Below are 27879 nucleotides of genomic sequence, written 5' to 3'. Positions count from 1 at the left end.
CAGCCAGGGGCTGCTATCGGAACTTTCCTCTTGGTGGACATTAGCCCGCAAACATTTATAGCTGCTTTTTTATTAAGTGTGGCCCAGCACTACTTTTGTTTTCCACATCACTTTTTCCTCTTTTTAACCATAAGGCAGAACCTTGTGACCTTTTGCAGTCACTTTGGTTTCTACTCAAAGGCAGCTGTGGGGCGGGTAGTGCAGCTGCGACGTAGTCTTAAGTCTCAGAGCAAGAGTATTTTGAAATTCTTCTTAAAACTTTGAATAATGGTATATCTTGGGACTTTAAAAAGTTTTGTTGTGAACATATTCTACATTGATAATCCAGCTTTCCATATCTTGTTCCCCAATAATTATATGAACTTGGAAAATTGCTTATAATTCATATTTCGGTGATAATAATAGCTTATAATAATAGTAATGATAGCCAACATAGGGACAGCTGGGTGGCTCAGTCAGTTGAGTGTCCGACTCTTGATTTTGGCTCAGGTCATGGTCTCCAGATGTGAGATGGAACCCGCTTTGGGCTCTGTGCTCCACACGGAGTCTGCTGCAGATTCTCTTTTTCCCTCTCCCTCTGCTCCTCCTCCCGCTTGCAATAAATAAATAAATAAAATATTTTAAAATAATAATAATAAGCACTTCCCAACAATCTCACAAACCAGATTGTATCATTACCCCATATTACAGCTGGCGTAATGTGCCAGAGTAAAGGTACAATTTACCTGCCTAACTTCACACAGTTTACAAGTGGCAGAGTCAATCACAATTTTTTTTTTAAAGATTTTATTTATTTATTTGACAGAGAGAAATCACAAGTAGGCAGAGAGGCAGGCAGAGAGAGAGGAAGGGAAGCAGGCCCCCTGCTGAGCAGAGAGCCCGATGTGGGACTCGACCCCAGGACCCTGGAATCATGACCTGAGCCGAAGGCAGCGGCTTAACCCACTGAGCCACCCAGGTTCCCCTCAACCCACCCCCTTTGAACACTGTGCTTTCCCTTACTGTTTTTCAAACGTGAGCACGCATTAGAATTACCTGGAGGGCAGAGTGCCTGGGTGGCTCATTCGGTTAATTGGGTTAATTGTATGCCTTCAGCTCAGGCAGGTTGTGATCCCAGGGTCTTGGGATGGAGAGTGCTCCCTGCTCAGTGAGGAGTCTTCTTTCCCCTCTCCTTCTGTGCCTCCCCCACTCATGCTCTCCCTGTCTTTCTCTCTCTCAAATAAATAAATAAATAGTTAAAAAAAAAAAAAAAAGAATTACCTGGAGGGCTGTGGAAACGCAGATTGCTAGAGCTCATTCCCAAAGTCTCTGATTCAGTGGGTCAAGAATTTGCATTGACGGAAAGTCCTCAGGTGATCCCAGTGCTGGCGGTCTGCAGAGAGCGTGTTAAGAACCTGAGCTAAATTTGTAACTCATAATTGTTTTCATAATTTCTCAATGGAGAGAGAAGGGCCGTAATTAGCTACCAACAGATTGTTGAATTCTACAAGGGATCTAAAAGTTAAGATTATTAACACTTCATTATAATAGCCAAAAATAGACAACATCCACAACAGGTACTTTTCATGCATTATCTCATCTAACCTTCACACCATTCTTGGGAAATACTTTTACTTTTCCTAGTATACACTGAGGAAATGGGGATTTGGAGAGATTAGGGAACTTGCTCAAACTTACAAGTAGCAACGGTGAGGTTCAACTCAGAGGTTCAACTCAAAGACTGCCTGATTGAACAGCCCAGTTGGCTCCAACACTCCAGACTTCGTATGTAGTAGATGCTCTTCTGTGGATTTGCCTGTTCTGGACATCTCCTAGAGAAAGTATCATACAATCGAAGGTCTTTTGTGACCAGCATGACTTAGAATTACTTCCCAGTAACGAGTTATGACGTCTGTGAAATGTTATCTATGAGAGAAGCTCATTAGAGACTGCGCCAAAGGTTTTTTAGGCAGCTTGTCATGCAGACACCTTCTGCCTAGTGCCTAGCAAAATTCCATATTCCCAGGAGGAAAGCCGGTAAGCTATGTTGTTTGCATTAAGTTTAGACACACCGAGCTACTCCTATCAGTTGGGGTGGTGGAACCCTCCCCAAACACAAATTCTCAGATCCTAGCCAAGGGCCAAGCTTGGAAGCAGGGTTTTGAAATGATAGATAGTATTCCTGGGCCTGCTCTATTAACGGTTTCACGCAGATCTTGATAGAGATTGTGCTGATCTGTAGATCAGCTGAAAACGTAAGATGGAGAATAGTGACATCTTGGGCACCTGGGTGGCTCAGTTGGTTAGGGGACTGCCTTTGGCTTGGGTCATGATCCTGGAGTCCTGGGATCGAGGCCCACATCGGGCTCCCTGCTCCGCAGGGAGTCTGCTTCTCCTGCTGACCTCTCTCCTCTCATGTTCTCTCTCTCTCAAATAAATAAATAAAAATCTTAAAAAAAAAAAAAAAAGAATATTGCCATCTTCACTATACTATTACAATTTTTGAACACGTGGTGTCTTCCCATTTATTTACATCTTAATTCCAATGAGATTTTGTAGTTTTCAGTGGGCAAGTCTTGTTCTTCTTTTGTTCCATTTATTGCTAAGTATTTATACTTTTCGATGTCCTTTTAAGTGGAACGATTTTCTTGATTTCATTTTCAGATTATTTCTTGCGAATGTCTAGAATGCAGTTAGCTTTTTTTAAGATTTTATCAATTTGAGAGAGAGAAAAAATGAACGAGAGGAAGGTCGGAGGGAGAAGCAGACTCCCCATTGAGCAGGGACTCTGATGCAGGGCTCGATCCCAGGACCCCGATCCCAGGACCGCAAGATCACAACCTGAGCCAAAGGCAGCCTCTTAACCAACTGAACCACCCAGGCAGGCCACAATTGGTTTTTGTATATTGATCTTGTATACTGCAGCCTTGACCTGTTTAATAGTTGCGTGTGTGTGGAATCTTTAGCCTCTTAATATGGAAGATTACACTGATTGTCTTTTCTGAACCAGCCTTGCATCCCTGGAATAAACCTTACTTAGTCGTGATATATAGTTTTTCTGTAGTGCTAAATTCTGTTTACTAGTATCTTCCTAAGGATTTTGGGTCTATTTTTACTTTGCCTATTTCTTAATCAAGTTATTTAGGTTTTTTTTTTTTTAATCATTGCATTGTAGGAGATACATATGTAACTCTCCTAATGTATATATGTATATTCATTCTGGTTATTAACCCCTTATTGCATATGACTTGCAAATATATTCACTCATTCTGTGGGGTGCCTTTTCACTCTGCTAATTGTGTTTCTGGATGCACAAGTTTTTAAAAGTTGTGTGTTTTTTTTTAATTTTATTTATTTATTTATTTATTTGACACAGAGAGAGAGAGAGAGATATCACAAGTAAGCAGAGCAGCAGGCAGAGAGAGAGAGAAAAGGTAAAGCAGACTCCCCGCCAAGCAGAGAGCCTGGTCCCAGGACCCTGAGATCATGACCCAAGCGGAAGGCAGAGGCTTAACCCACTGAGCCACCCAGGTGCCCCTTGGATGTACAAGTTTTAAATGTTGATGTAGTCCTGTTTATCCATTTTTTTCCTTTGTTGCCTGTGCTTTTGAAGAAATCATTGCTAAATCCAGTGACATAAAGCTTTCCCCCTATGTTTTCTTCTAAAAGTTTTATAGCTTTATGTTTTAGATTTATTTTGAGTTAATTTTTCTATATGGTGTAAGGCAAGGGGAGAGGGAGAGGGAGCACCAGGCCTCCTGTGGGCCAGGGAGCCTGATGCTGGTCTTGATCCCAGGACCTGGGACCAGGACCCTAGCTGAAGGCAGACCCTTAACTGACTGAGCTACCCAGGTGTCCCTCCTTCATTCCTTTCTATGGTAATGTAATATTCCACTGTGTGGATATGCCATATTATATTTCTGGCAAGCCCAACATTTTATCTCACTTAATCACTGGGTGTAGTTACAATTGTGATTTATGGGTTACTGACCCCTTCCTTGCCCAGAAGCCTGGTTTTGATCATTAGAACATTGTACCCTCTGAAAAGAGTGTCTATTTTGTTTGCTTGCTTTGCTTTTTGTTCATTTCCTCCTTGGCCACTCAACATTGGTCTGCTAGAACCTCAGTGTAGAGAAACTCGAGTCCCTTTACCGCAAAGAAAGCAGCAGTATACTCCTGGGAAAAAAGACAAGCTCCATCGCTAAAGTGTCTGCCTGTAACTATTACAAATTTCTCATCAAACCTAAAATAACTCGTTTTGTAATCCACCCTGCCCATAGTCTTACTAATACCCTATCCACAGAATGCTTTCTAATTTTCAAAGCAGAGCGTGGTTTTTTGTCTTGTTTCTTTCTCCTTCCAGCCCAGCCCACGTGCCACGTGTGCCCCACACACAAGTCGAGTGTTTGCTGGAGGACAGAACGACCCGCTAACATTTTTCTGAGCACTTCCTTAGTACTTTCGTCACACGCTTGGTCTCATGACCTTATCTGAATGCGGTCCTCCAGCAACGTTACCGCGGAGGAGCTGTTATTCACCGAGCAGGAAATTGTGGGTTAATTTTGCCAAGGCCGCCACGCCGAGTCCGGGGCGGAGCCCAGGAATCCGCAGAGCGCACAGCCCAGGGACTCTCCATTTTATTGAAAGTCAGATGCCGCAGATCCCCGCGACGCTGCGCCCGGGAGCTCGGTGCGACCCAGGTCTCTTGACTCCCACGCGCAGACACGAACAGCTGCCCTCTGTTTCACCGCAGGCTTCTGAAAATACCCCCAAACAGAGACCCGGATCTTCCTCCACGTAGAATGCAAATTTTATGGCTCAAAAGCTTGAGCATAGAAAGGAAAAAGTTGTGCGCTTTTTACCCTCTTCCCTAGCCTCGCGGTGGAAACTCCGCCCCCGTCTCCGTGGAAACCCGGCAGCGGCGGCGGCGGCGGCGGCTGCGGCTGTCACCAAGGGCGGGGCTCAGGCGGCCGCCCCTCCCCCACCCGGTTGGCAACACCTCCCACCCGGGGACAATCGCGGTCACCCCTTAATCTCTCCGTTCCTCTTCTCGGCTGTCCTCCCTTTCCGTTGTCTTCTCGTGTCCCAAACCACATCCTGGGGGCCGCCCCCCTGCAATGTCCTCAGCGGGGCCGGTGCCCCCCGCGGCTGGGCCTGGAAGCCGGGGAGCGCGGCCTTTCTGCCCCGGGCCCACCCCTCGGCGCCGCTGATTGGCCGCTCCTGGGCCATCCCCCAGCCCGGGGCAGGCAGGGTCTCAGCCCGGCGGAAAGTTTTCTGCGCTGGGAGGAAGTTAGAAGTTTGGGGTTTCTGAGAAAGCAGCTCCTGTGGCCGCGGGGGTCTGGGTGGCCATGGAGGAGCCCCCTTTGCGAGAGGAGGAGGAAGAAGAGGAGGGGGAAGGGGACGAGGCTGGGCCCGAGGGGGCTTTAGGCAAGAGCCCCTTCCAGCTGACCGCCGAGGACGTGTATGACATCTCCTACGTGATGGGCCGCGAGCTGATGGCCCTGGGCAGCGACCCCCGGGTGACGCAGCTGCAGTTCAAGATCGTCCGTGTCCTGGAGATGCTAGAGACGCTGGTGAATGAGGGTAACCTGACGGTGGAGGAGCTGAGGATGGAGAGGGACAACCTCAGGAAGGAGGTGGAGGGGCTGCGGACAGAGGGCTCGGCGGCCGGCCGGGAGGTGAGTGCAGGCAGATAGGGCCCTGCGGGAGCAGCCGGGGCTGCGTGGGAGGGAAGCATCCAGTCCTCAGATGAGAAACATTCTCACAGTTACATTCATCAAGCGCTTGCTAGGTGCTGGGCCCTGTGCTGAGTTTGCTCTGCATCAGGGGCTTCAGGCCTTTTTGACTTGACCTAGCGCCGAGGCTCTCTGCCCCGAACCCACCAGGAGTGTTGGTTAAAGCACAGATTTCTGGGCTCTGGCCCCAGGAGTTGTTGATTCAGCAGTACCACCAAAAGATGGCCGTAAGAATGTTCTGAGCACCTTTATTCAGAATTTTGCCAAACTAGAACCAGTGCCACCGAAGAATGGATTTTAAAATAGTGTGATCCCACAGTGGAGTACTATGCAGCAGTGAAAAAGACCAGACTGCTAACACACACAAGCATGTGCAAGTGACTCTCACAGACATTACACTAAGGCACAGGATCCAGGCACATAAAGGCACACTATATATTTATGCGAAATTCAAGAACAGGCAAAATTATCTCGACTTATAGAAGACAGATTGATGGTAGCCCCAGTTGGGAGGGGGGGTTCATAGGGAGCTTATCTGGGTGTGATTACATGGGTGTGTACCTATGTTAAAAATCATCAAGAAGCGCCTGGGTGGCTCAGTCCGTTAAGTGCAAGACTCTTGGCTTTGGCAAATACCTAATTAAAAAAACAAAAAACAAGGAAGTGAAGAGATATTTTTTAAAAAATCATCAGACGATAATCTCAAGGTTAGTGCATGTGTGTTATGTCTCCATTTGACAAATTTACCCGTTATATCACTTTCCAGTATTGATGAAACAAAAGTTTTAAGAAACAATTTATCTTAACTCACCCTTATTAAATATGATGCACAATCACACTTGCCTCTTCCTTTTTTTTTTTTTTTTAAGGTTTTACTTATTTGTTTGTTAGAGAGAGAGTGTGTGTGTGCATGAGCACACAAGCAGGGGGAGCAGCAGGCAGGGGGAGAAGCAGGCTTCCCGCTGAGCAGGGAGCCAGACCTGGGACTCCATCCCAGGACCCTGGGATCATGACCTGAGCTGAAAGCAGACGTTTAACCGACTGAGCCACCCAGGCATCCCTTTACTTGCCTATTCTATTTTATTTATTTATTTTTAGATTTTGTTTGTTTATTCAACAGACAGAGATCCCAAGCAGGCAGAGAGACAGGCAGAGAGAGAGGAGGAAGCAGGCTCCCTGCCAAGCAGAGAGCCCGATGTGGGGCTCGATCCCAGAACCCTGGGATCATGACCTGAGCCGAAGGCAGAGGCTTTAACCCACTCAGCCACCTAGGCGCCCCATTGCCTATTCTATTTTAGATTCTTGTTACAATTGATTAAATCAATATGAATTCCTAATCTCTCTCCAGTCATACTTAAAAAAAAAAAAAAAGCTTTTCTAAGTGGACTATCTCATTTAGTCCTCTTACTGTCAGTATACCCGTTTTATAGAAACGGAGGCATGGGACAGTTAAGTAATTTACCAGAGGAATACTGCAAGTAAAAGGTACAGGCAGGATTTGAACTCTGAGATGCCAGTCTTCACCACTGCACATGGCATACAGACATTCGACCTTGTTTGTTGGAATGACATTTGATGAATGATTGCACCGTGCTGGACCCTGGGGCGCCAGAGGTAAATTAGACAGGGACTCTGCCCTCCCAGAGCTCTAATGGGAGACGTAAGGTACCCCGCCTCCAGAACTGCAGTACAAGATCACAAACTGAGAAGCGTGCCAAGAAAGGGCAAGAGCAACAGGGTTGCTGACATTCGCAGGGAAAAAAGAGTGAAGGTTTCTGGTCACTTTCCTGGTAGTTATTCTAGGTTCGTTTGTCCCCGTGACGACTGTGCTTGTATACAGTTCTACTTTACTGTCCCTCATAAGAGATAGTTGAGCATTGTGATGCATAGCCTGGCTTTTGAGACTCAGGAGAAGTCAAGTGACTTGCTCAGGACGGCTCCGCTCACGGTCTGAGCTCATCCCAGCCACCTCCAAGCCCAGGAACGAGGATATAGAAGGACCCGCACCACGGACCGTGTACCGCGTGCTCTGGACCTGGGTCATTTCCTGTGTGGGGCACAGCGGACAGGCTTTATAAGCCTGCGGTGAGATGGTATTTTCCTCCCAAACCACAGTGTTAAGAACAGGGGTGGGGAAAGGAGCAGAGAGAATGAATTTGTTTAGCACCACGAGGCAGTTTGTAAAAATACACCTTATTGGTTTTTTTCAGGGTTTTTAAATTTTTAAGTTATTTTTAATTGCGGTAAAGTACACATAAAATTTGCCACCCCAGCCGTTTTTAAGTGCACACTTAAGTGTTATTAAGTACACTCACCTGGTTGTGCAACCATTCCTCTCCATTCGTGCCCGAATTCTTTTCATTTTGCAAAACCGAAACCCTGTCCCCAGTAAACACCAGCTCGGTATTCCCCACCCCCCGTCTATGTTCTGTCTCTGTGAACTTGCCTCTTCCAGGAGCTTCATATAAGTAGAATTATATGGTATTTGCTCTTCTGTCACTGGCTTATTTCATTTAACATAATGTCTTCAGGGTTCATCCACATTGGGGTGTGTATCAGAATTTCCTTCCTTTTAGGGGCTGGATAGTATTCCATTGTGTGGATTTTGGTTTGTCTATTCTCCTGTCGATAGACACCTGGGTTGCTTCCGCCTTTTGGCTAGTGTGAGTCATGCGGCCAGGAACTTGGCTGTGTACTGGGGTTCCCTGGTGGCTCAAGTCTGTTCAGCGTCCAACTCTTGACTCGGGCTCAAGTCACGATTCCTGGGTTCTGGCATCCAGGCCTGAGTTGGGCTCCCTACTCAGTAGAGAGTCTGCTAGAGGATTCTCTCTCTCTCTCCCTCTGGCCCTCCCCCTGCTTGCATGCACATGCTCTTTTTCTCTCTCCCAAAAAAATAAATAAGTCTTAAAAAAAAAAAAAATGGGTGTATACAGATCTCTTCAAGTCCCTGCTTTCAATGCTTTGGGGTGTATAGTTAGAAGTGGAATTGCTGGATCCTAGGATAATTCTATTTTTAATCTGTTAAGGCTCTGCCGTGTGGTTCTCCATAGTAAGTGTACCATTTTACATCCCCGCCAGCAGTACCCAAGAATTCCAACTTTCCTACCTCCCTACCACCATTCATTCTATTGTTTTGTCCGTTTTGTCTGTTTACAGTAGCCACTTTCTTTTTGTCCGTTTTGTCTGTTTACAGTAGCCACTCGAATGGGTGTGAAGTAGTTTTGTTTCCTTTCTTTTTTAAGATTTTATTTATTTATCTATTTTGAGAGAGAAAGAGGGGTCATGAGTAGGCAGAGGGGCAGAGGGAGAGAGAGAATCCCAAGCAGACTCCACGCTGACCAGGTAGCCCAACCGGGGCTCCGTCTTATGACCCCTGAGATCATGACCTGAACCAAAAACAAGAGTTGGATGCCCAACTGACTTGAGCCACTCAGGCGTCCCCTTCCTTCCTTTAAAAAAAAAAAAAAAATTAAAGATTTTTAAATGTATTTATTTGAGAGAGAGAGAGGGAGAGAGAGACAGCATGAGTCAGGGGAAGGGGCAGAGGGAGAGGGAGAAGCAGACTCCCCACTGAGCAGGGAGCCCAATGCAGGGCTCCATCCCAGGACCCCGGGATCATGACCGGAGCCGAAGGCAGATGCCCAACCGACTGAGCCACCCAGGTGCCCCTCTTTTTTTAAAAAAAAATTTAAGTTTCAAATTCAAAAGGTGCAAAAGCATTTGCCTTGAAAAATTGACCTCCGCACTTCTTTCCATCCCCAGCTGCCCACTCGCCCTCCCTGGAAAAAATGTAAATGATCAGTTTCTTATGTATCCTTCCAGAGATACTTCATGGAAACAGAAGCAGATATGAACATATGTCTCCACTTTTTACACAAATGGTATGATAACATATACCCATTTCTGCCTTAACATACCATGAAAGGTGAATTAAAGCAGGACAGAGAGAGCTTCCTCGTCTTTTAATGAGGAAAACTTCCATTGGATGGTATTATCAATTGTTCCGCTGAGCGTTCTTAAGCTGAAGTTCTTGGATGCCCAAAGGAATCATTGATTCTAATCCAAGAGGTCCATGCCCTTGCATGGGAAAAAATTATATTTTCATTTTCATTAACTTCCAGCTGAAATGTGTCACATTCTCCACTTGTGAATAGAGACAACAAACTACATTAATATTAGCAATGCCTGTGATGATCACCGATGGAAATCACAGTTATTTTCATGTCCCATTACGGTGTTGTTCACATCTCAAAGTTTCATTTTTGTTCAGTATTTCACCAGACCTGCGTCTAGCTCACTTTACTTAATCAAGAGGCAGGTATATTAATCATGAATTTGTTTTTAAAAGATTTTGATGAGTGTTATGTCTTCTTAGTTTGTCTCCTTATAATTCTGTGCCTTTCATTTTATACATTTTAACACATTGTTTGGAGGAGGGCCGCGTGGGCTTTCCCAGGCTGCCAAAAGGGTCCGTGGTACAAAAGAAAGTTACGATTCTCTGCTTTAACCAGTCTCCCATCAAAAGATGTTTATGTTCCGACCATTTACTCTTAGCACATACTACACTGAAACCATTTGGCTCCTGAGGGAGATTGTCTTGAGGAAATATCTGAAATTCAGATAAAATGTAATGTTAAATTACACTTCACAGAGGCCAAGGAGTCCCACACCTCCCGCAATTAGTGCCAGTGCCCGGGAGTGTTCAAACACTCTGATCCCGGTCAGTCTGATAGCAGGAATGTGCTCACCATTACTACTATCTCTTTATATTGTTCCTTGTTCTCTCCGTCAGCTGCACAACATTCCAGTGTGCTTCTGCCTTAGTTTTTCCTTAACTGGGCTACTGTTCGTGGACATGTAGGTTGTTTTCAAACAGTTGCTTAAATTTTAGTTAGAAAACATTTCAAACCCATGGGAGAGTTGCAGGAAAAGCACAATGAACCCCTCTACACCTCTCACCGGGATTCAGGTGTTGTCTTCAGTTTTGTGTGTGTGTAGTGTGTAGTATATCTTAGAAGATACACACCAAAGTGTATATATACGCACACAAAACGCATATATGGGTATGTATGTATGCATATACAGAAACAGTATGTGTCTATATTATATTTTCACGACTAGTTTTCCTCAATGATCTGAGCAGACATTATGTAATTTGCAGGATTAGTAAATGATTAGGGTCCGGGGCACCTGGGTGGCTCAGTTGGTTGAGCGTCTGCCTTTGGCTCAGGTCATGATCTGAGGGTCCTGAGATCGAGCCCCGCATCTGGCCGGGAGCCCGTTTTTCCTTCTGCCTGCCACTCCCCGGCTTGTGTTCTCTCTCTCTCTGTCAAATAAATAAATAAAATCTTTAAACAACAACAACAACAAATTAGAGTCCTTTACCCTGAATACTTCAGTGAGTATCCCACAAGACATACTATTGCACAGCCGCAAGTAAATGACCAAACTCAGAGGGAAAAAGTGACAGGATACAAAGACCTAATGTATTACCCCTATTCAAAATGCACAATAATGTCCTTTACGGCATCCTTTTTCTGGGGCAAGACCCAGTCCCAGGTTACACGGTACCTTTGGTTGACACATCTCTTCAGTCACCTGAGGAAGAGTTCCTCAGCTTTTCCTTGTCTTTTTACGACCTTGACTTTTTTTTTTTTTAAAGATTTTATTTATTTATTTGACAGAGAGAGAGAGAGAGCAGGAATGCAAGCAGGGGGCAGTGAGAGAGGAAGAAGCAGGCTTCCCACTAAGCAGGGAGCCTGATGTGGGGCTCGATCCCAGGATCCTGGGATCATGACCCGAGCTAAAGACAGACGCTTAACGATTGAGCCACCCAGGCGCCCCACGACCTTGACATTTTTGAAGATTATGGATTGGTTGGTAGAGTGTCCTTCGATTTGGGTTTGTTCTGAGGTGTCATGGGTAGATCCAAGTGATACATGTTTAGCAGGAACAGCCCTGAAGCGATGCTGAGTCACAGTCCTTACTATCAGGAGGCACTTGTCTCCGTTGGCCATTATTGGTGATGTCAACTTGTAGCCCTTGGTTAATGTGGTGTCTGCAAGATTTCTGCACTATATAGGGGCTTTTATTCCTCTTTGTAATTCATAAGTACTTGTGGGAAAATACTTCGAAACTGTGGAAAATATTCTGTTCCCCGACAGGCTTTCACCCAAAAGTTTTTAGATCCATTCATTAGTTTTCCCTGAATCAATCATTACAAAGTTGGTTAAAAAACGATGTTAGTTTTTTTTTCTGGTAAAGATTTTATTTTTAAGTCATCCCTATACTGAACATGGGGCTTAAACCCACAACTCCAAGCTACGCACTGAGCCAGCCAGGCACCCCAAAAGGATGATTGTCTCACTCTCTCATCTTCTACACGCATTAATTCGTCTTCTGCTGTAAAGCATAGATTCCCTCTTCTTTCCCTGTTTTAGTCAGAGTTCTCCAGAGAAACAGAACCAGTAGTGGATATAGCTATCCATATGAAGAGGAGAGATATTTGAGGCCTTGGTTCGTACATGTATGGAGGCTGAGACAGCCTTCCGTCTGCAAGCTAGAGAGCCAGGAAGTCTTAACTAGGGCGGGGGACCAGCAGGGTAAGTCCCGGTTTGGGACCAAAAGCCCAAGGACCAGGAGTGTCGACGTCTGAGGGCCCAGGACGGAGGATGTGCCACATCAACAGACAGAGCCCAGAATTTACCCTCATTCCTCCTTTTGTTCTAGTCAGGCCCTCAGTGGATTGGATGATGCCCGCCCACCCAGCAGGGAGGGCCATCTGCTCTTCTCAGTGCATCGGTCCAAATGCTCATGTCTTCCAGAAACATCTTCATAGACACACCATGAAATCATGTTTAACCAGCTAGCTGGGCAGTCCTTAGCCCAGCCAAGCAGACAAAAAATTAACCATCACATTCCCATTAATTAACTAATTTAAATTTTTGAATTTTAAGTATGAACTCCTGAATTCTCTTTTTATTCGAAGGGTCATTGTCATTATTCATTCTGATACTCAGCTTGTTCTCAGTCTGGCCGGTGGGAGCTCCTTCAGACTGTCGTTCTGATACGCCTCCATCCCTTACACCAGGGAACATTCCAGGTTCATCTCGCGGTTTCCCTGGTCCAGCCCTGGCATCGGCCATTCTCCCAAGGAGCCCTGGTTCTTTTCTTTGGGAAATGGTGCTTAGAGCTCTTGCTTCTTTACCATTCGTCAATATCTTTCCTTACAGGTAGACCTGGGACCGGACAAAATGGTGGTTGACCTGACAGACCCCAACCGACCCCGCTTCACTCTCCAGGAGCTGCGGGACGTGCTCCAGGAGCGCAACAAGCTCAAGTCCCAGCTGCTGGTGGTGCAGGAGGAGCTGCAGTGCTACAAGAGGTGGGGCTGGGCTGCCCCGGGCACCCCGCACCGCCGGGCTGGCTCTGCCCGCAGCTCCTTGACACACTCTGTCTTTGTCCCTCCATTCACGTGGCCAGTTTATGGAGACCTGCTTGGTGCCAGGCCCTGTTCCTGGCCCCGGGCTATAGCAGTAATGAAACAGAGGCAGTCCGTGCTAGTCTAGGGGGAGGATAGGCAAGTGACAAGTCTGAGATGGACATGCAGGGTGGTGGTGGTAAGTGCTCTGAAGACTGGAAACCAAGGTGACGGGGCGCCTGGGGGGCGCAGTCGGTCGGGCGTCCGGTCATCATCTCATTTTGGCTCAGGTCATCATCGTGGGGTTGTGGGAGCGGGCCCTGTGTCACACTCCTTGCTGGGGTGCAGCCTGCTTGAGATGCTCTCTCTCCCTCTCCTTCTGCCCCTTCCCCCTTCTCTCTCTTTCTCTCTCTCCTTCTCTAAACAAAACAAAAAAAACAAGGTGACATATGGCAGCAAAGGGCTGGGGGCTGGAGGAGGGGCCTGTTTTATTTTTATTTTTATTTTTTAAAAGATTTTATTTATTTATTTGACAGAGCTCACAAGTAGGCAGAGAGGCAGGCAGGGGGTGGTGAAGCAGGCTCCCCGCTGAGCAGAGAGCCTGATGCGGGGCTCCATCCCAGGACCCTGAGATCATGACCGGAGCCGAAGGCAGAGGCTTTAAGAGGGGCCTGTTTTACATGGGGTAGTCAGTGAAGACCCCTCTGAGGCGAATGACAAGAAGCAGCCGACCTTGGAAAGATCGGTAGGGCAAGACAGGAGTGAGAAGCCCTAAGACCCTGAGCGGGGAACCACCATCTCCATTTTGAGAGACCCAGCATGGCGGAAGCTGGAGCACAGGTAGACAATGAGAGAGGTGTGCCTAGTGAGCCCCGGGGAGGATTCTACTTTTATTGTAAGGGTAGTGAGGAGGCACTGGAAAGTTTTAATCAAGAAAATGACAAGATCTGGTTTACTGCTTGCTTTATTTGTGTTTATTTTTTGTTTTGTTTTTTTTTTAATGAAGCTCCATGCCCAGTGTGGGGCTTGAACTTACTACCCTGAGATTACGAGTCAGAAGCTCTACCGACTGGGCCACCCAGGCGCCCCCAATTTAGTGTTTTTTTTTTTTTTTTAAAGATTTTATTTATTTATTTGAGAGAGAGACAGTGGGAGAGAGCATGAACGAGGAGAAGGTCAGAGAGAGAAGCAGACTCCCCATGGAGCTGGGAGTCCGATGCGGGACTCGATCCCGGGACTCCGGGACCATGACCTGAGCCGAAGGCAGTCGTCCAACCAACTGAGCCACCCAGGCATCCCCAATTTAGTGTTTTAAAAGGTCAAATGTGAGGGGCACCTGGCTGGCTCCGTTGATAGAGCATGCAAGTCTTGATCTCCGGGTCCTGAATTCGAGCCCCCGCATTGGGTGTGGAGCCTACTTTTTTAAAAAATGGGGGAGGGGCCCTTGGGTGACTCCTTAGTTAAGCGCCTGCCTTCAGCTCAGGTCATGATCTCAGGATCCTGGGATCGAGCCCCGCATCGGGCTCTCTGCTCAGCAGGATGCCTGCTTCGCCCTCTCTCTCTGCCTGCCTCTCTGCCTACTTGTGATCTCTGTCTGTCAAATACATAAATAAAATCTTAAAAAAAATAAAGCTGAAAAAGATCACAGTACACGCACCTGGCTGGCTTAGTTGGTGGAGCACACAGCTCTTGGGTGGGGGGGGTCAGGAGTTGGAGCCCCGTGTTGGGTGTAGAGAGTACTTAAAAATAAAATCCTAAAAAAAACAAAAAAAAATCACAACAACACGTGTAAGGAATAGGTTGTAGCACCAGCAAGAGAGGAAATAGGAAGCTGTTGACCTATTGGGTTTGCACTTTGCTGTATCCATTTGCACCGTTTCCCAAAATGTTTCCTTTCGTGTAAGTGCTTCTCCAAAAGGGGACTCGGAAGGAAGGAAGAAGAAAGGGGGCTGTGTGGTCGAATGACTCCGGGAAACTGTTGAGTTAAACAAAGCAGATTCCCTTAGAGACAGAAGAAGGAAAGCCCAGGAGAATAAAAACTCGGGGCCAGCTAATGTTTGTCCACGCACCCCGCGTGCCAGGCGCTCTGCCCGGTGTATTGCAAGCATCAATTCCGCTAGTGCTCACAGCAAGGTGAGCTAAGGTAATGTCATCTCCAAGGTGTTCTATGGTTCATGAAGGTCAGGTCACCTGCTTGAAGTCCCAGAGCTGATGGTGGCAATGGTGAGATGTGACCTCAGACAGCCTGATATCAGAGCCTGTGCATTTAGTTATCATGCCATGTTTGGACTCTGAAAGTTTAGAAGGAAGAAATACGCTGACTCAGGGGCACCCTGTGGGGGGCTCAGTCAGTGAAGCATCTGCCTTTGCTCAGGTCGTGATCTCAGGAGCCCCAGGTCGGGCTCCCTGCTCAGCCGGAAGCTGGCTTCTCCCTCTCCCTCTGCCCTCCCCCCGCCCCGGACTCAGGCTCTCTCTCTGTCTCTCTCAAATAAATAAATAAAATATTGAAAAAATAAACAGATCCATTCAATGTAGGATCCTTGAAGGAGGAGCAGTACAGTAAAAATATTCTAGCAAGCCAAATCCAAAAGGGCTGAGTTCTGCCGACAGGAATTTAATCGCCTTCCTTCTGCTGAGGTTGGAACCACGTTAATGGAAAGACCTGTCTTCCTCTCTTCGAATAAGTGCTTCAGACACAGGTAGTTAAGGACAGGATCAGCTGAACTGGGGTTTGAGCAGCTTGGTAGCGAATAGAGCGACGTGCTTTCTTTCCAGTTTTGAATTCCCGGAGAGCAGCAGCCGTGTACTTCCCATCTGGTAGAGGACAGCCGATGGCAGGATTCTGTTTACTCACTTGGGTCCTGTATTCTGGAAAAACCAGCCTGTTAGCTGAGGTAGTCTCCTAGCAACTGCATCGGTTCCGAGGTCCAAGGTCGTACCAGTGGTGGTTTTTCCTTGGGGCGGACGTGGTAGCCTGCTTCCGAAGATGGCCATAGTCTTTCCCACCCTGCGCGCCTTCTGCAGTGAGCCTTTTCCACCCCCTCAAGAGGTAGAGTCTTACTTTCCTTTCTTCATGAGTCTGGGCAGCCCGGTGACTTGCTTTGAGCGATGGCATGTTGTGGAAGCGATGCTGTTTGGCTTCTGAGGTTAGGGGAGGCCTGTTGCAGCTTCCATTTTGGTCTTCGTGGAATGCTTGAGATCACAGTACTGTAAGCAAGCTCAAGGTAGTACCATGGAGATGTCACACAAAGAACAGAGGTGCCCCAGCAGACGGTCCCAGCTGTGCCCAGCCCCCAGGAGACCCACCAAGCCAACCATAAGAAATGGAGCCACCATGGGAAGTCATAGATCTTCATTGTTTAAAAACACTGTGGCTTAGGGTTTAGGTAACAACAGATAATAGAAAAGGGGGGTTATTAATAATAAATTAATGATGCATTAATACTATAATAAATTGTAAATAATAATATTAAATAATAAGAGCTCCCTCTTTGCAAAGGAGAGAGAAGGATGAAGCCTGCTGTCTCAAACTCTTTTTTTTTTTTAGATTTTATTTATTTATTTGACAGAGATCACAAGTAGGCAGAGAGGCAGGCAGACAGAGAGGAAGGGAAGCAGGCTCCCCAGTGAGCAGGGAACCTAGGGCTCAATCCCAGGACCCTGAGATCATGAACTGAGCCGAAGGCAGAGAGGTTTTAACCCACTGAGCCACCCAGGCGCCCCTCTTTGTGGCTTCTTGCACACACCAAAGAGAGGAAGCCCTCAGACATGCCTCTTACAAGGGCTCTAATCCAACCATGGGGCCCCCACCCTCTTGACCTCTGACCTCATCCAAACTTAATTGTCTCCCAAAGGCCCCATCTCTAAATAACATTACACTGGGGCTTGGGGCTTCAATACATGAATTCTGGGAGACCCGATCTGGTCTGTAAGAAGGGGAAACACCACAGGTATAAACGAACCAGCAGATGCCACAGCAAGAGACCTAAGTGCAGTTAATAAGCAATGTATGAAGTATTTCATACACTGCCACATTGCGCTGTGGTCAGCCTTCTTTTGGTGGCAAGTGACAGAAATCCAATTCAAACTAGCTCAAGTACAAAAGGGAATTTATTAACCCACATAGCTGGGAGGGATCATGCGACTGCTTGCAGAAATAAAGAAAAAAACCTGCAGCTTGGTCTTCTTTCTTTCCTCCTTGCTTCTCGGCGTTGGCCTCATTGTCTTGTGCTATAGACACACCTTACGGGAATCTTAGGAAACGTGGCTGCTGGCAGTCCCAGCTGGACAGATAAGAGAGAACAGCTTTCTTCCAGCTTCTGCACGTCAAGTCCGGAGGAATGCTCTGGTCGTCTTTAAGTCAGCTGACCTCAGTAGCTTATCAATCAATACAAATTTAACTCTTATTACCATCTGACTTACTATAGCTTTTATTTTACTTAATTAATTTATTTAATTTTTAATATATTTTTTAAAGATTTTATTTATTTATGGGGGTGGGGGAGAGCGAGCACAGGCAGACAGAATGGCAGGCAGAGGCAGAGGGAGAAGCAGGCTCCCTGCTGAGCAAGGAGCCCGATGTGGGACTCGATCCCAGGACGCTGGGATCATGACCTGAGCCAAAGGTAGCTGCTTAACCAACTGAGCCACCCAGGCGTCCCTGTTTAATTTTTAAAAGATCTTATTTATTTATTTGAGAGAGAGAGAGCACAAGTGGAAGGGGAGGGGCAGAGGGAGAGGCAAAAGCAAACTCCTTGCTCAGCCAGGAGCCCAAGGTGGTGCTCGATCCCAGGACCCCAAGATCATGACCTGAGCTAAAGGCAGATGCTTAACCGACTGAGCCACCCTGACGCCCCAACTTATCTGTTTATTGACTGCTTCTTTCCCCAATGGAAAAACATAAATTTGCATGATAGGAGATAATTTCATCTGTTTTGTTCACTGCTCTAATGTCAGGTGCTACGTATTATCTCACTTAATTACTCGATCCTGGGAGGCAGTTACTCTTATTGTCCTAATTTCCTTTAAAGATTTTATTTATTTATTTATTTGTCAGAGAGAGAGAGAGAGAGAGAGAGCATGCACAACCAGGGGAAGCAGCAGGCAGAAGGAGAAGCAGGCTCCCCACCAAGCAAGGAGCCTGATGTGAGGCTCGATCCCAGGGCCCTGAGCTGAAGGCAGACCCTTAACGGACTGAGCCATCCGGAGGTCCCTCTTAGTATCCTCATTTTATTGATGAGAAAAACCAAGGCTTAAGGTAGAGAATTGATACGTGACCAAATTCCTAGAAAGTGGAGAAGCTTGAAGTACTAGCCAAAGCATTTAGACAAGAGAAAGAAAGAAAGAAGAGGTATCAACATGGGAAGAAGCAGGATCTCTCTGATTCTAACTTTCAATGATACTACTATAATTATTATTATTATTATTATTATTAAGGCCCTTTACTTTCAGAGCTGCTCAGACAGGTCTGCAATAAAACAGTCCTTTTATTTGTCCCCTTTTCCCCAGTGGTCTGATTCCACCAAGAGAAGGCCCTGGAGGAAGAAGAGAAAAAGACGCCCTTGTCTCCAGGACCAGCAAGGCCAGCAGTAACAAGGAGGAGAAGACAATCATAAGGAAGCTGTGAGTTACTTGCTGCTCCATTGCCACCAAATCACTGCCGAGGGAAGGAGTGGAGGCCCGAGGAGGCTGGCCAGCGACCCCGGGTGGGGACGTCCTGGTTGGTGGTGCTACGGCTGATAGGAAAATTCGGGGATGGACTTTGGTGAGATCTGTGAGGCAGTCGTCTAAGCACTTGACCTATACTAATTCATAGACTCTTCACGGTGCCCCTGGGACGTAGGAGCGGCCACATCTCCATTCTACAGGTGGAGAAAAAGATACTAGGGGGCAAAGTAATTTGCCGGAGGTTACCCAGATGGTAAAGAGTAAAGTCAGGATTTGAACCCGAGAAGTCCAGATTCTACAATACTGCCTCCCTGGGATAGAATAATACTACAAAACAACAAGAATTATTAGAGTTTAAGGAGGATTCATGGGGTCTTGGCTCAGTTGGAGGAACACGTGACTCTTGATCTCGGGGTCATGAGTTAGAGACCCATGTTGAGTGTAGAGATTACTTAAAAAAAGGGGCAGGGGTGGGACGCCTGGGTGGCTCAGTTGGTTAAGCAGCTGCCTTTGGCTCAGGTCATGATCCCAGCGTCCTGGGATCGAGTCCCACATCGGGCTCCTTGCTCTGCAGGGAGCCTGCTTCTCCCTCTGCCTCTGCCTGCCACTCTGTCTGCCTGTGCTCGCTCTCTCCCCCTCTCTCTCTCTGACAAATAAATAAATAAATAAATAAAATCTTAAAAAAAATAAGGGGGCAGGGGTGCTGATTCATTACCTCTCTTACCTCCAACTTTTATTTTTTTAAAGATTTTATTTATTTGAAAGAGAGAGAAACAGCACAAGTGGGGGGAAGGGCAGAGGGAGAGAGAGGAGGCTATGCGGGTAGCCCAATGAGGGGCTTGATCCCAGGACTCCGGGATCATGACTCCTGCTGAAGGCAGAACCTTAATTGACTAAGGGACTGACCCGCTCTTACTTCCAACTTTAGGGGACCCTGTGTCTCCCATCGTTGGGACACATAATGTGATTTTGAATACGTCTTTTGTGTTTGTGCTCCCTTGTTAATCCCTCATTTCTTCGGGTGCTAAGGCTCAAACCATAGAATGTGGGGTCTTTTTTTTTTTTTTTTTAATTTTTTTATTTATCTGACAGACAGAGATCACAAGTAGGCAGAGAGGCAGGCACAGAGAGAGAGAGGAGGAAGCAGGCTCCCCACGGAGCAGAAAGCCCGATGTGGGGCTCGATCCCAGGACCCTGGGATCTTCACCTGAGCTGAAGGCAGAGGCTTTAACCCACTGAGCCACCCAGGTGCTCAGAATGTGGGTCTTGTTTAAAATTCAGATTCTCGGGGCACCTAGGTGTCTCAGTGGTTAAAGCCTCTGTCTTCAGCTCAGCCCAGGACCCTGGGATCAAGCCCCACATCGGGCTTTCTCTTCCGTGGGGAGACTGCTCCCCACCCTAGCCTGCCTCTCTGCCTACTTGTGATCTCTGTCTGTCAAATAAATAAATAAAATCTTAAAATGAAATTAAAATAAAAATAAAATTCAGATTCTTGGGCACCTGGGTGGCTCAGTGGGTTAAGCCTCTGCCTTCGGCTCAGGTCATGACCTCAGGGTCCTGGGCTTGAGCCCCGCATCAGGCTCTCTGCTTGGAAGGGAGCCTGCTTCCCCCCAACCCCTGCCTACTTGTGATCTCTTTCTCTGTCAAATAAATAAACAAAATCTTAAAAAAAAAAAAAAATAAGATAAAATAAAATTCAGATTCTCAGAAGTCAAATCCAGGATGAAGCCCAGAAATCTGGATTTCTGATAAATTCCCCGGGTAACTCTGATGTGGAGAACCCTTGGATTACACTTTGAGCGGCGCCTTCTCAGCCGACAAGCGTCGGTACAATGAGGCACACCTTTCTCTCTTGCTCCATGAAGCAAACAGCCCATTTGCCTTGGCCGCTTTGGGAATGTCTGTCCTGGTGACAAGTGCCAGCCCCTGACTCCTCGGACAGAACTGAGAAGCAGCTTCGGTCAGGGACCTCAAATGCCTGGGGGGTGGGACGGGTGGGGGTGGGTGCTGGGTGCCTCAGTGGTTAAGTGCCTGCCTTCAGCTGAGGATCCCAGCATCCTGAGACTGAGCGGAGCCCTGCTTCTCCCTCTCCCTCTGCCTGCCGCTCCCCCTGCTTGTTCTCTCTGTCAAATAAATAAATAAAATATTTTTTAAAAATGCCTTTGGGAGGGGCGCCTGGGTGGCTCAGTGGGTTAAGCCGCTGCCTTCGGCTCAGGTCATGATCTCGGGGTCCCGGGATCGAGTCCCACATCGGGCTCTCTGCTCAGCAGGGAGCCTGCTTCCTTCTCTCTCTCTCTGCCTGCCTCTCTGCCTACTTGTGATCTCTGTCTGTCAAATAAATAAATAAAATCTTAAAAAAAAAAAAATGCCTATGGGAGGGGCGCCTGGGTGGCTCAGCTGGTTAAGCGGCTGCCTTCAGCTCAGGTCATGATCTTGGAGTCCCAGAATCGAATCCCGTGGCGGGCTCGTTGCTCGGCAGGGAGTCTGCTATTTCCATTGACCGCTTTCCTCTCATGCTCTTTCTCTCTCAAATAAATGAATAAAATCTTAAAAAAAAAAAATGCCTGTGGGGGCCAGGCACTTAATGTAGATGAGCGATGGGGGTTGTGGGAGGGACTCTTGCCAGAGTCCTGGCAAGAAACAAATAGCACGCTTAAAGGGAGTGACTGAAAAGCTTTAAAGAAGGGACATCTTACAGATGTGAGCAGGGTTAAGGGAACCAGCAAGGGATAGAGAAGCAGCCCAGCATGGCAACGGGAGTGCGGGACCTAGGAGGGAAAGGGGAGGGGGTGGTCAGCAGCGGGACACAGCAACCAGTAAGACCAGGCCTGGTGGGGAGAGAGCCGGGGCATCAGTACACCGCCCCCACCCCCTTAGGGCCCCTTAGAGTCTGAGCCTGATACAGCAAAAATAAGCTGTTTGTTCTGTGCACATGCTAGCCTGAGGTCATGTGTCTGATGAGCATGAGGCCACAATTTCATGGGCAGACGAGCTCATTAATTGAATGAATGAATGAATAGCTAAAATAGAATGAATGAATGGCTTTCTGAGGAAGTAGGTCGTGCTAAGAAGGGTTTTGGGCTTTATCCTGAGGGCAGTGGGGAGCCACAGAGGGGTGTGAGGTGAGAAATGTCTTAGTCAGCTCTGTAGAGCGACAAGGTCATTCTGTCTGCCGTCTGAGTGGATTGCAGGGGCCGGCAGGAGGGCCGTAGTACTCATCGTGGTGACTTGGACTGGGGGGTGGCAGTGCAGGAGATGAGGAGTGTCGGGATTAGGAACATATTTGGGGCAGGATGACTAACATATAGCAGATGGGGGGAGGAGCTGAGAACAACTCCCGGGGTCCTGGCATGAATGACGAGGCGGGGGTGATGTCACTTCCTGAGACAGGGAACAGGCGGGTGGGGGGGTTATGTACAGGCTGAGGGGAGGACGGCTGAGCCCTGAGGCCTGGATCCCAGCACTAGTCCAGGGCCCGCCCCAGCCATTGTGGGCAGAGCTGCTAACCTCGCTGGGTGCTCGGGGGCTTTGCCTCCGGCAAGAAGCACCAGCCCCTTTCCCCATCACTGGCTTTCCAACCCTCCAGCCAGCGCTGGGTCTTTCTCACAGCTGCAGATTGAACTTTGTGATCAACCCCAGAGAGATTTCTTCCTTTCCAAAACTTTGCATAGGACAGGGAGAAACACTGAACGTTTGGTAATCAGGTCTCAGGGGATATCTAGGTTTTCTCCATGAATTTATATGCCGATCTTTATTCGCTACGACGATCTGTTTTATAATTGTAGGTAACATGAATGCTTCCTCCACAATAAAACCTCCTGAAATTAAGGGGAAAAAAAGCTCAGACACCATTTATCCTCATAGCCCCGTGCATAAGTAGACTCTGGGTTCAACTCCTGGTTCCGCAACTTACTGTGTGACCCCGGGCCTGTTACTGAACCTTGAAAGACCTCAGTTTGCTAATCTATAAAATAGGGATATTGAGGGCACTGACTTCATTGAGGAGTTATGAGTGTGAAATGAGCTGGTAGATGGAAACCCCCAGAACAGTGCCTGCCCCGTCCCTAAGCCCTGAGCAAGTGTTTGAGTCAGTGGCCCGCAAGAGCCTGTTTCCGATTCTGCAGGGTTCTGAGCTCCCTGCTTCCTTCTGTCTATACCCTTCTCTCTCTACACCCAGGTTCTCCTTCCGATCCGGGAAGCAGATGTAGACCTAACGGCACGATTGTGAGGTTCTTGGACTCAAGAAGGCGAGGTGCCAAGACTTCCAAACTCCTCTCTCAGCGCCACGCAGACTCACTGCACTCGCTCACCTGTTTTCTCTGAAAGTCACCAAGGAGGCAGGAGGTGAGGCTCTCTCGTGATCATTTTTCCCCAGGCCGCAGAGCTGGACACCCCTGAAGGCTTGGCTAGGGCCGGGGAAGCGGCACAAAGAAATCAAGACAGCAGAAGGAAAGCAAAACGAGGCCCACGTCCTGCTGCACGCCCGCTGCTGGGAGAGGCCTCTGGCGTGCAGATGTGCGTTCTGCTTGTCTGGTCTCACAGATGACCTGGGTCTTTAGCAGCAGCAAATTTCCTGAGCCCAAAGGGAATGAGGAGGAGAGAATCCGGGAAAAATGGTATCAACATTCCAGGGATGATTTCACGGATACTTAGTGAACATTCGATTTTGCTAACATTTCTTTACATGACTTTTGTATTAAAGTGAAATGACTTTTATACTTTCTCTGAGTGTTTTAGAGTGGTGTCTGGAGTTATGTGACCTTGTATAAGGCGCTTTAACCTTTAAGAGTCTCGGTTTCCAAATCTGTGAACTGGGTGTGTGTATTTTGCACATTTATATGCTGGTGTATATTTATTTCAGTGATTCTGTGTGATGCACCAGGATTTTGGGTTGCTATGAGAGGGGGAAAAAAAGCTGCAAATTATTATTATTATTTTTAAAGATTTTATTTATTTGGGGCGCCTGGGTGGCTCAGTGGGCTAAAGCCTCTGCCTTCGGCTCAGATCATGATCCCAGGGTCCTGGGATCAAGCCCTGCATCGGGCTCTCTGCTCGGCAGGGAGCCTGCCTCCCCCTCTCTCTGTGCCTGCCTCTCTGCCTACTTGTGATCTCTGTTTGTCAAATAAATAAATAAAATCTTAAAAAAAAAAAAAAGGTTTTATCTATTTGACAGGGAGGGAGACAATGAAAGCACAAGCAGGGGAAGGGGCAGGCAGATGGAGAAGCAGAATCCCCACTGACCAAAGAGCCCGAAGCGGGGCTTGATCCCAGGACCCTGGGATCATGACCTGAGCTGAAAGCAGACGTTTCACTGACAGAGCCATCCAGGCATCCCTTATTTATTATTTTTTAAAGATTTATTTATGTATTTGAGAAAGAAAGGACGAGCAAGGGGAGGGGCAGAGGGGGAGGGAGAGAATCCCAAGCAGACTCCGCACTGAGGATGGAGCCCAAATGTGGGGCTCGATCCCACATCCTGAGATCATGAGCTGAGCCGAAATCAACAGTCAGGTGCTTAACCGACTGAACCACCCAGGTACCCCTATTATTACTATTATTATTTTTATTATTATTTTTTTTTACGAAAGTTCCCAACTAACCAAAGCATCTTTTTTTTTTTAAGATTTTTTATTTACGGGGCGCCTGGGTGGCTCAGTGGGTTAAAGCCTCTGCTTTCGGCTCAGGTCATGATCCTAGCATCCTGGGATCAAGCCCCGCATCAGGCTCTCTGCTCAGCAGGGAGCCTGCTTCCTCCTCTCTCTCTGCCTGCCTCTCTGCCTACTTGTGATCTTTGTCTGTCAAATAAATAAATAAAATCTTTAAAAAAAAAAAAAAGATTTTTTATTTACTTATTTGATAGAGATCACAAGTAGTCACAAGTAAATCACAAGAGGCAGGCAGAGAGAGAGGAGGAAGCAGGCTTCTTGCTGAGCAGAGAGCCCAATGTGGGGCTCAATCCCAGGTCCCGCGATCACAACCTGAGCCGAAGGCAGAGGCTATAACCCACTGAGCCACCCAGGTGCCCCCCAAAGCATCTTTTGTTTAAAGATTGATTGATTTTAGAGAGGGAGAGAGAAAGAGCAACCATGTGGGGAGGGGCAAAGGGAGAGGGAGAGAGAGAATCTTAAGCAGACTCTGCACCCAGGTAGACCTTGACACGGGGCTTGATCCCACAACCTGGTGATCACAACCTGAGCTGAAACCAAGATTCAGATGCTCAACTGACTGCACCACCCAAGCCTCCCCCTGCCAAATAACCAGACCATCTTGAGAAAGAAGAACAAAGCTGGAGGTATCACAATCCTAGGTTTCAAGATAGACCACCAAGCTACAGTGATCAGAACAGTCTGGTACCAGCACAGATCAACAGAACAGAAGAGAGCCCAGAAATAAACTCATACTTACATGGTCCGTCAATCTATGATGAAGGAGGCAAAAATATACAATGGCAAAAAGACAGTCTTTTCAACAAATGGGGTGAGGAAAAGGGGACAAATTATAAAATTAAGATGCTATGGATTTTAAGGCTCGTCCTGACTTCAAAGATATTAAAGTGTTGGGGGGGGAATGCATTTAGGATTCAGCAAAATAGTCTGGAGAGAACGGATGGCTGCACTTTGCAAAGAAACAAAGAGACCTGCTGAAGATGTCGTGTGAGCTGGTCGTGCTAGTGACTGGCCCTGGCTTCCTGAATGTTCCACCGGCTGTGTGGAACAGCTCGGGGAGGTGGGGACCGGCACTCACCCACTGGTGTACAGATTCAGAAAGTGAAACTCAGAGAGATGAAAGTGCATGAGGTCACGGAACTAGGAAGTGGCTGCCCCAGACGCACAGGCGGGGCTGATTCTAAGACCTGGGTTCCTATCTACAACATCCAACCTGTCCCTCTTCTCCAAAAAGCATTGATGTTAATGAATACATGTCTCGCCTGCAACACTTGGAGGACCTTTTGCTTACGGCCTTGCCGTACCTCTGTGGGGTGGTTGTCGTCATTCCGTGGACACCCAAGGTGACAGCACAGTGGGACTGAGAGATTCGTCCAGGGTCCAAGCTCCGAAGGGGTAGAAGTTGGACCCAAACCCAGAGGTGAACTCCATAGCCCGAGCTTCCCCTTCTCTGCCTCCCGAGAAACACAGGCCCTGCAGAGGCCAGTCCAGAGCCTTCGATCAGGGGCTTCTGATTTCTGACCCCAGATCATGGTGCCCCTTTTCACAGGGGGGAGGCAGGAGAAAGGTGTCTGTGCCTTGGATGTGAGAGCCAGCTGGGAAAACAGATCTATGGGTCCTGCCTTCAGAACCCCCACGCAGAGGCTGGGCAGACCGCCCACAGGGGCTGCAAGACCACAGAACAGAATGAGTGTGAGTGTGGGCGGTGGGGCGGAGTGCTGTGTCCCTTACAGGAGTGCAGAACAGATTCAGCTCCTGGGAATGACATGGAAAGTCCATCCCCGAGGCACTAGCCTTACATCCTACAGCCCCAGCGACGGCAGCCCACTTCCCTATCCCTGAGCCAGTCTTGCTTTGGTTTCCATCTCCTTGTCTCCGGGCTGTAGGACAGCCAGAAAGTCTGGAAGGAGACAGATCATTGTGTGTTGCTGTCCGTAAGGCATTTATACATAACACCTGCCCTCCCGGACCTGGGGGATCCCCCTGTACAAACGTTCAGCTGCCTCTTTCTCCCTCGTGGAGCTAGATAAGGCCAGAAAACCGTACTCCGAAAGAAATGTCAAGTTAAAACAGTCTCTCCTGTGTATCCAGGGAGAAACTGACTTTTAAAGAAGGACAATAAATGGGCGCCTGGGTGGCTCAGTGGGTTAAGCCTCTGGCTTTGGCTCAGGTCGTGATCCCAGGGTCCTGGGATTGAGCCCCACATCGGGCTCTCTGCTCAGCAGGGAGCCTGCTTCCTCCTCTCTCTGTTCCTGCCTCTCTGCTACTTGTGATCTTTATCAAATAAATAAATCAAATATTAAAAAAAAAGGAGTAAGTAAATACAGCCGCTAAGTGTCAGAGTTCGGAGGCTCTTTGCGATCAGTCCCAGGCAAAGTTTCTTCCTTCCTTTCTTTCTTTTTTTTAAAGATTTTATTTATTTATTTGGGAGAGAGCACAAGTGGGGGCAGGGGGAGGAATAGAGGGAGAAACAGACTTTCCACTGAGCAGGGAGCCCAATGCGGGGCTCGAACCCTGGACCCTCAGATCCATGACCTGAGCCGAAATCACAAGTCAGACACTTAACCAACTGAGCCACCCAGGCGTCCTGAAGCAAAGCCAAGTTTCAATCTTAACAGCAAACATGATGCCTGAGGGCATGCTCCACATGCTTTTCCCTTACTAACTCCTGTAACGCATTCCCCCACATGCGTGCACCAGCTCTGCTCCATGTTGCCGAGGGAAGTGACACGCACAGAGCCGTCACCTGCCCAGCGTCACACAGCTGGCTGTCCCAGGGCCAAGTGCACTAGGCCACCAGACCACCCTATTCCTTCCAAGGTGAAGACGGAGTCATCCGTGACGGCTGAATCCTTAGGACACCCCTGCATGTCAGTTGGGCAGAGGCTGTTCCCACGTGGTTGAGCTCTGGAAAAGGAAAGGGATTTGTGCAAGGTGACAGGCTGGCAGATGCAGCTGCTGCTGGCATCAGATCTTCCACTTGTCAGCCAAGGACTCTACCCACTGTCCCCATCCGCCTCGAGTGCAGTGGCTGGTGGGGCACGTGGTGGGGAGAGATGTGGACTGGTAGGAGGCACTTCCCACTCAAGACAGGCACACACGATGATGCCAGGCGTTGTTCTAAGGGTGTTTTCAACATGCGTTGGCTTTTAATCATCGCTGGCACCTATGACCCCCATTGTACCAATAACAGAATGTTCTCCTAGGAGGGCATTCACCCCACCCTTTTCTTTTTAAAGATTTTAAGTAACCTCTGCACCCAACATAGGGCTTGACCCTACAACCCCCAGATCAAGAGTTGTATGCTCTACCAACTGAGCCAGCTGGGTGCCCCTACTGTGTAACCCTTTTGTAAAAGAAGGCTGAAAATCCAACCCTCTGTCTCCACCATGTAAAAAATAGAAAGACACAC

General features: G+C 47.8%; 1 protein-coding gene and 1 long non-coding RNA gene across 2 annotated transcripts; one reads left to right on the top strand and one right to left on the bottom strand.

The window, feature by feature from the left end:
• Positions 1 to 569: 569 nt before the first annotated feature.
• Positions 570 to 2288, bottom strand: LOC116572455. Its single transcript, XR_004278331.1, has 3 exons — positions 1678 to 2288; positions 1261 to 1372; positions 570 to 592 (listed from the first exon to the last, which is right to left on the bottom strand). It is a non-coding gene; the product is annotated as an uncharacterized LOC116572455 (long non-coding RNA).
• A 2741-nt stretch (positions 2289 to 5029) lies between these two features.
• On the top strand, positions 5030 to 23524 carry RILPL2 (Rab interacting lysosomal protein like 2). Its single transcript, XM_032311531.1, has 4 exons — positions 5030 to 5657; positions 12947 to 13098; positions 18643 to 18756; positions 22979 to 23524. The coding sequence occupies exons 1-4, from the start codon at positions 5328 to 5330 to the stop codon at positions 23007 to 23009; spliced, it is 627 nt and encodes a 208-aa protein (XP_032167422.1). The 5' UTR covers positions 5030 to 5327; the 3' UTR covers positions 23010 to 23524.
• The last annotated feature ends 4355 nt before the right edge of the window (positions 23525 to 27879 follow it).

Source organism: Mustela erminea, chromosome 13, assembly GCF_009829155.1.
Source record: "Mustela erminea isolate mMusErm1 chromosome 13, mMusErm1.Pri, whole genome shotgun sequence".
In the NCBI taxonomy this organism is placed as follows: domain Eukaryota; kingdom Metazoa; phylum Chordata; class Mammalia; order Carnivora; family Mustelidae; genus Mustela; species Mustela erminea.
The sequence above is the reverse complement of the archived record's forward strand: the minus strand, read 5'-3'. Positions and strand labels throughout refer to the sequence as shown.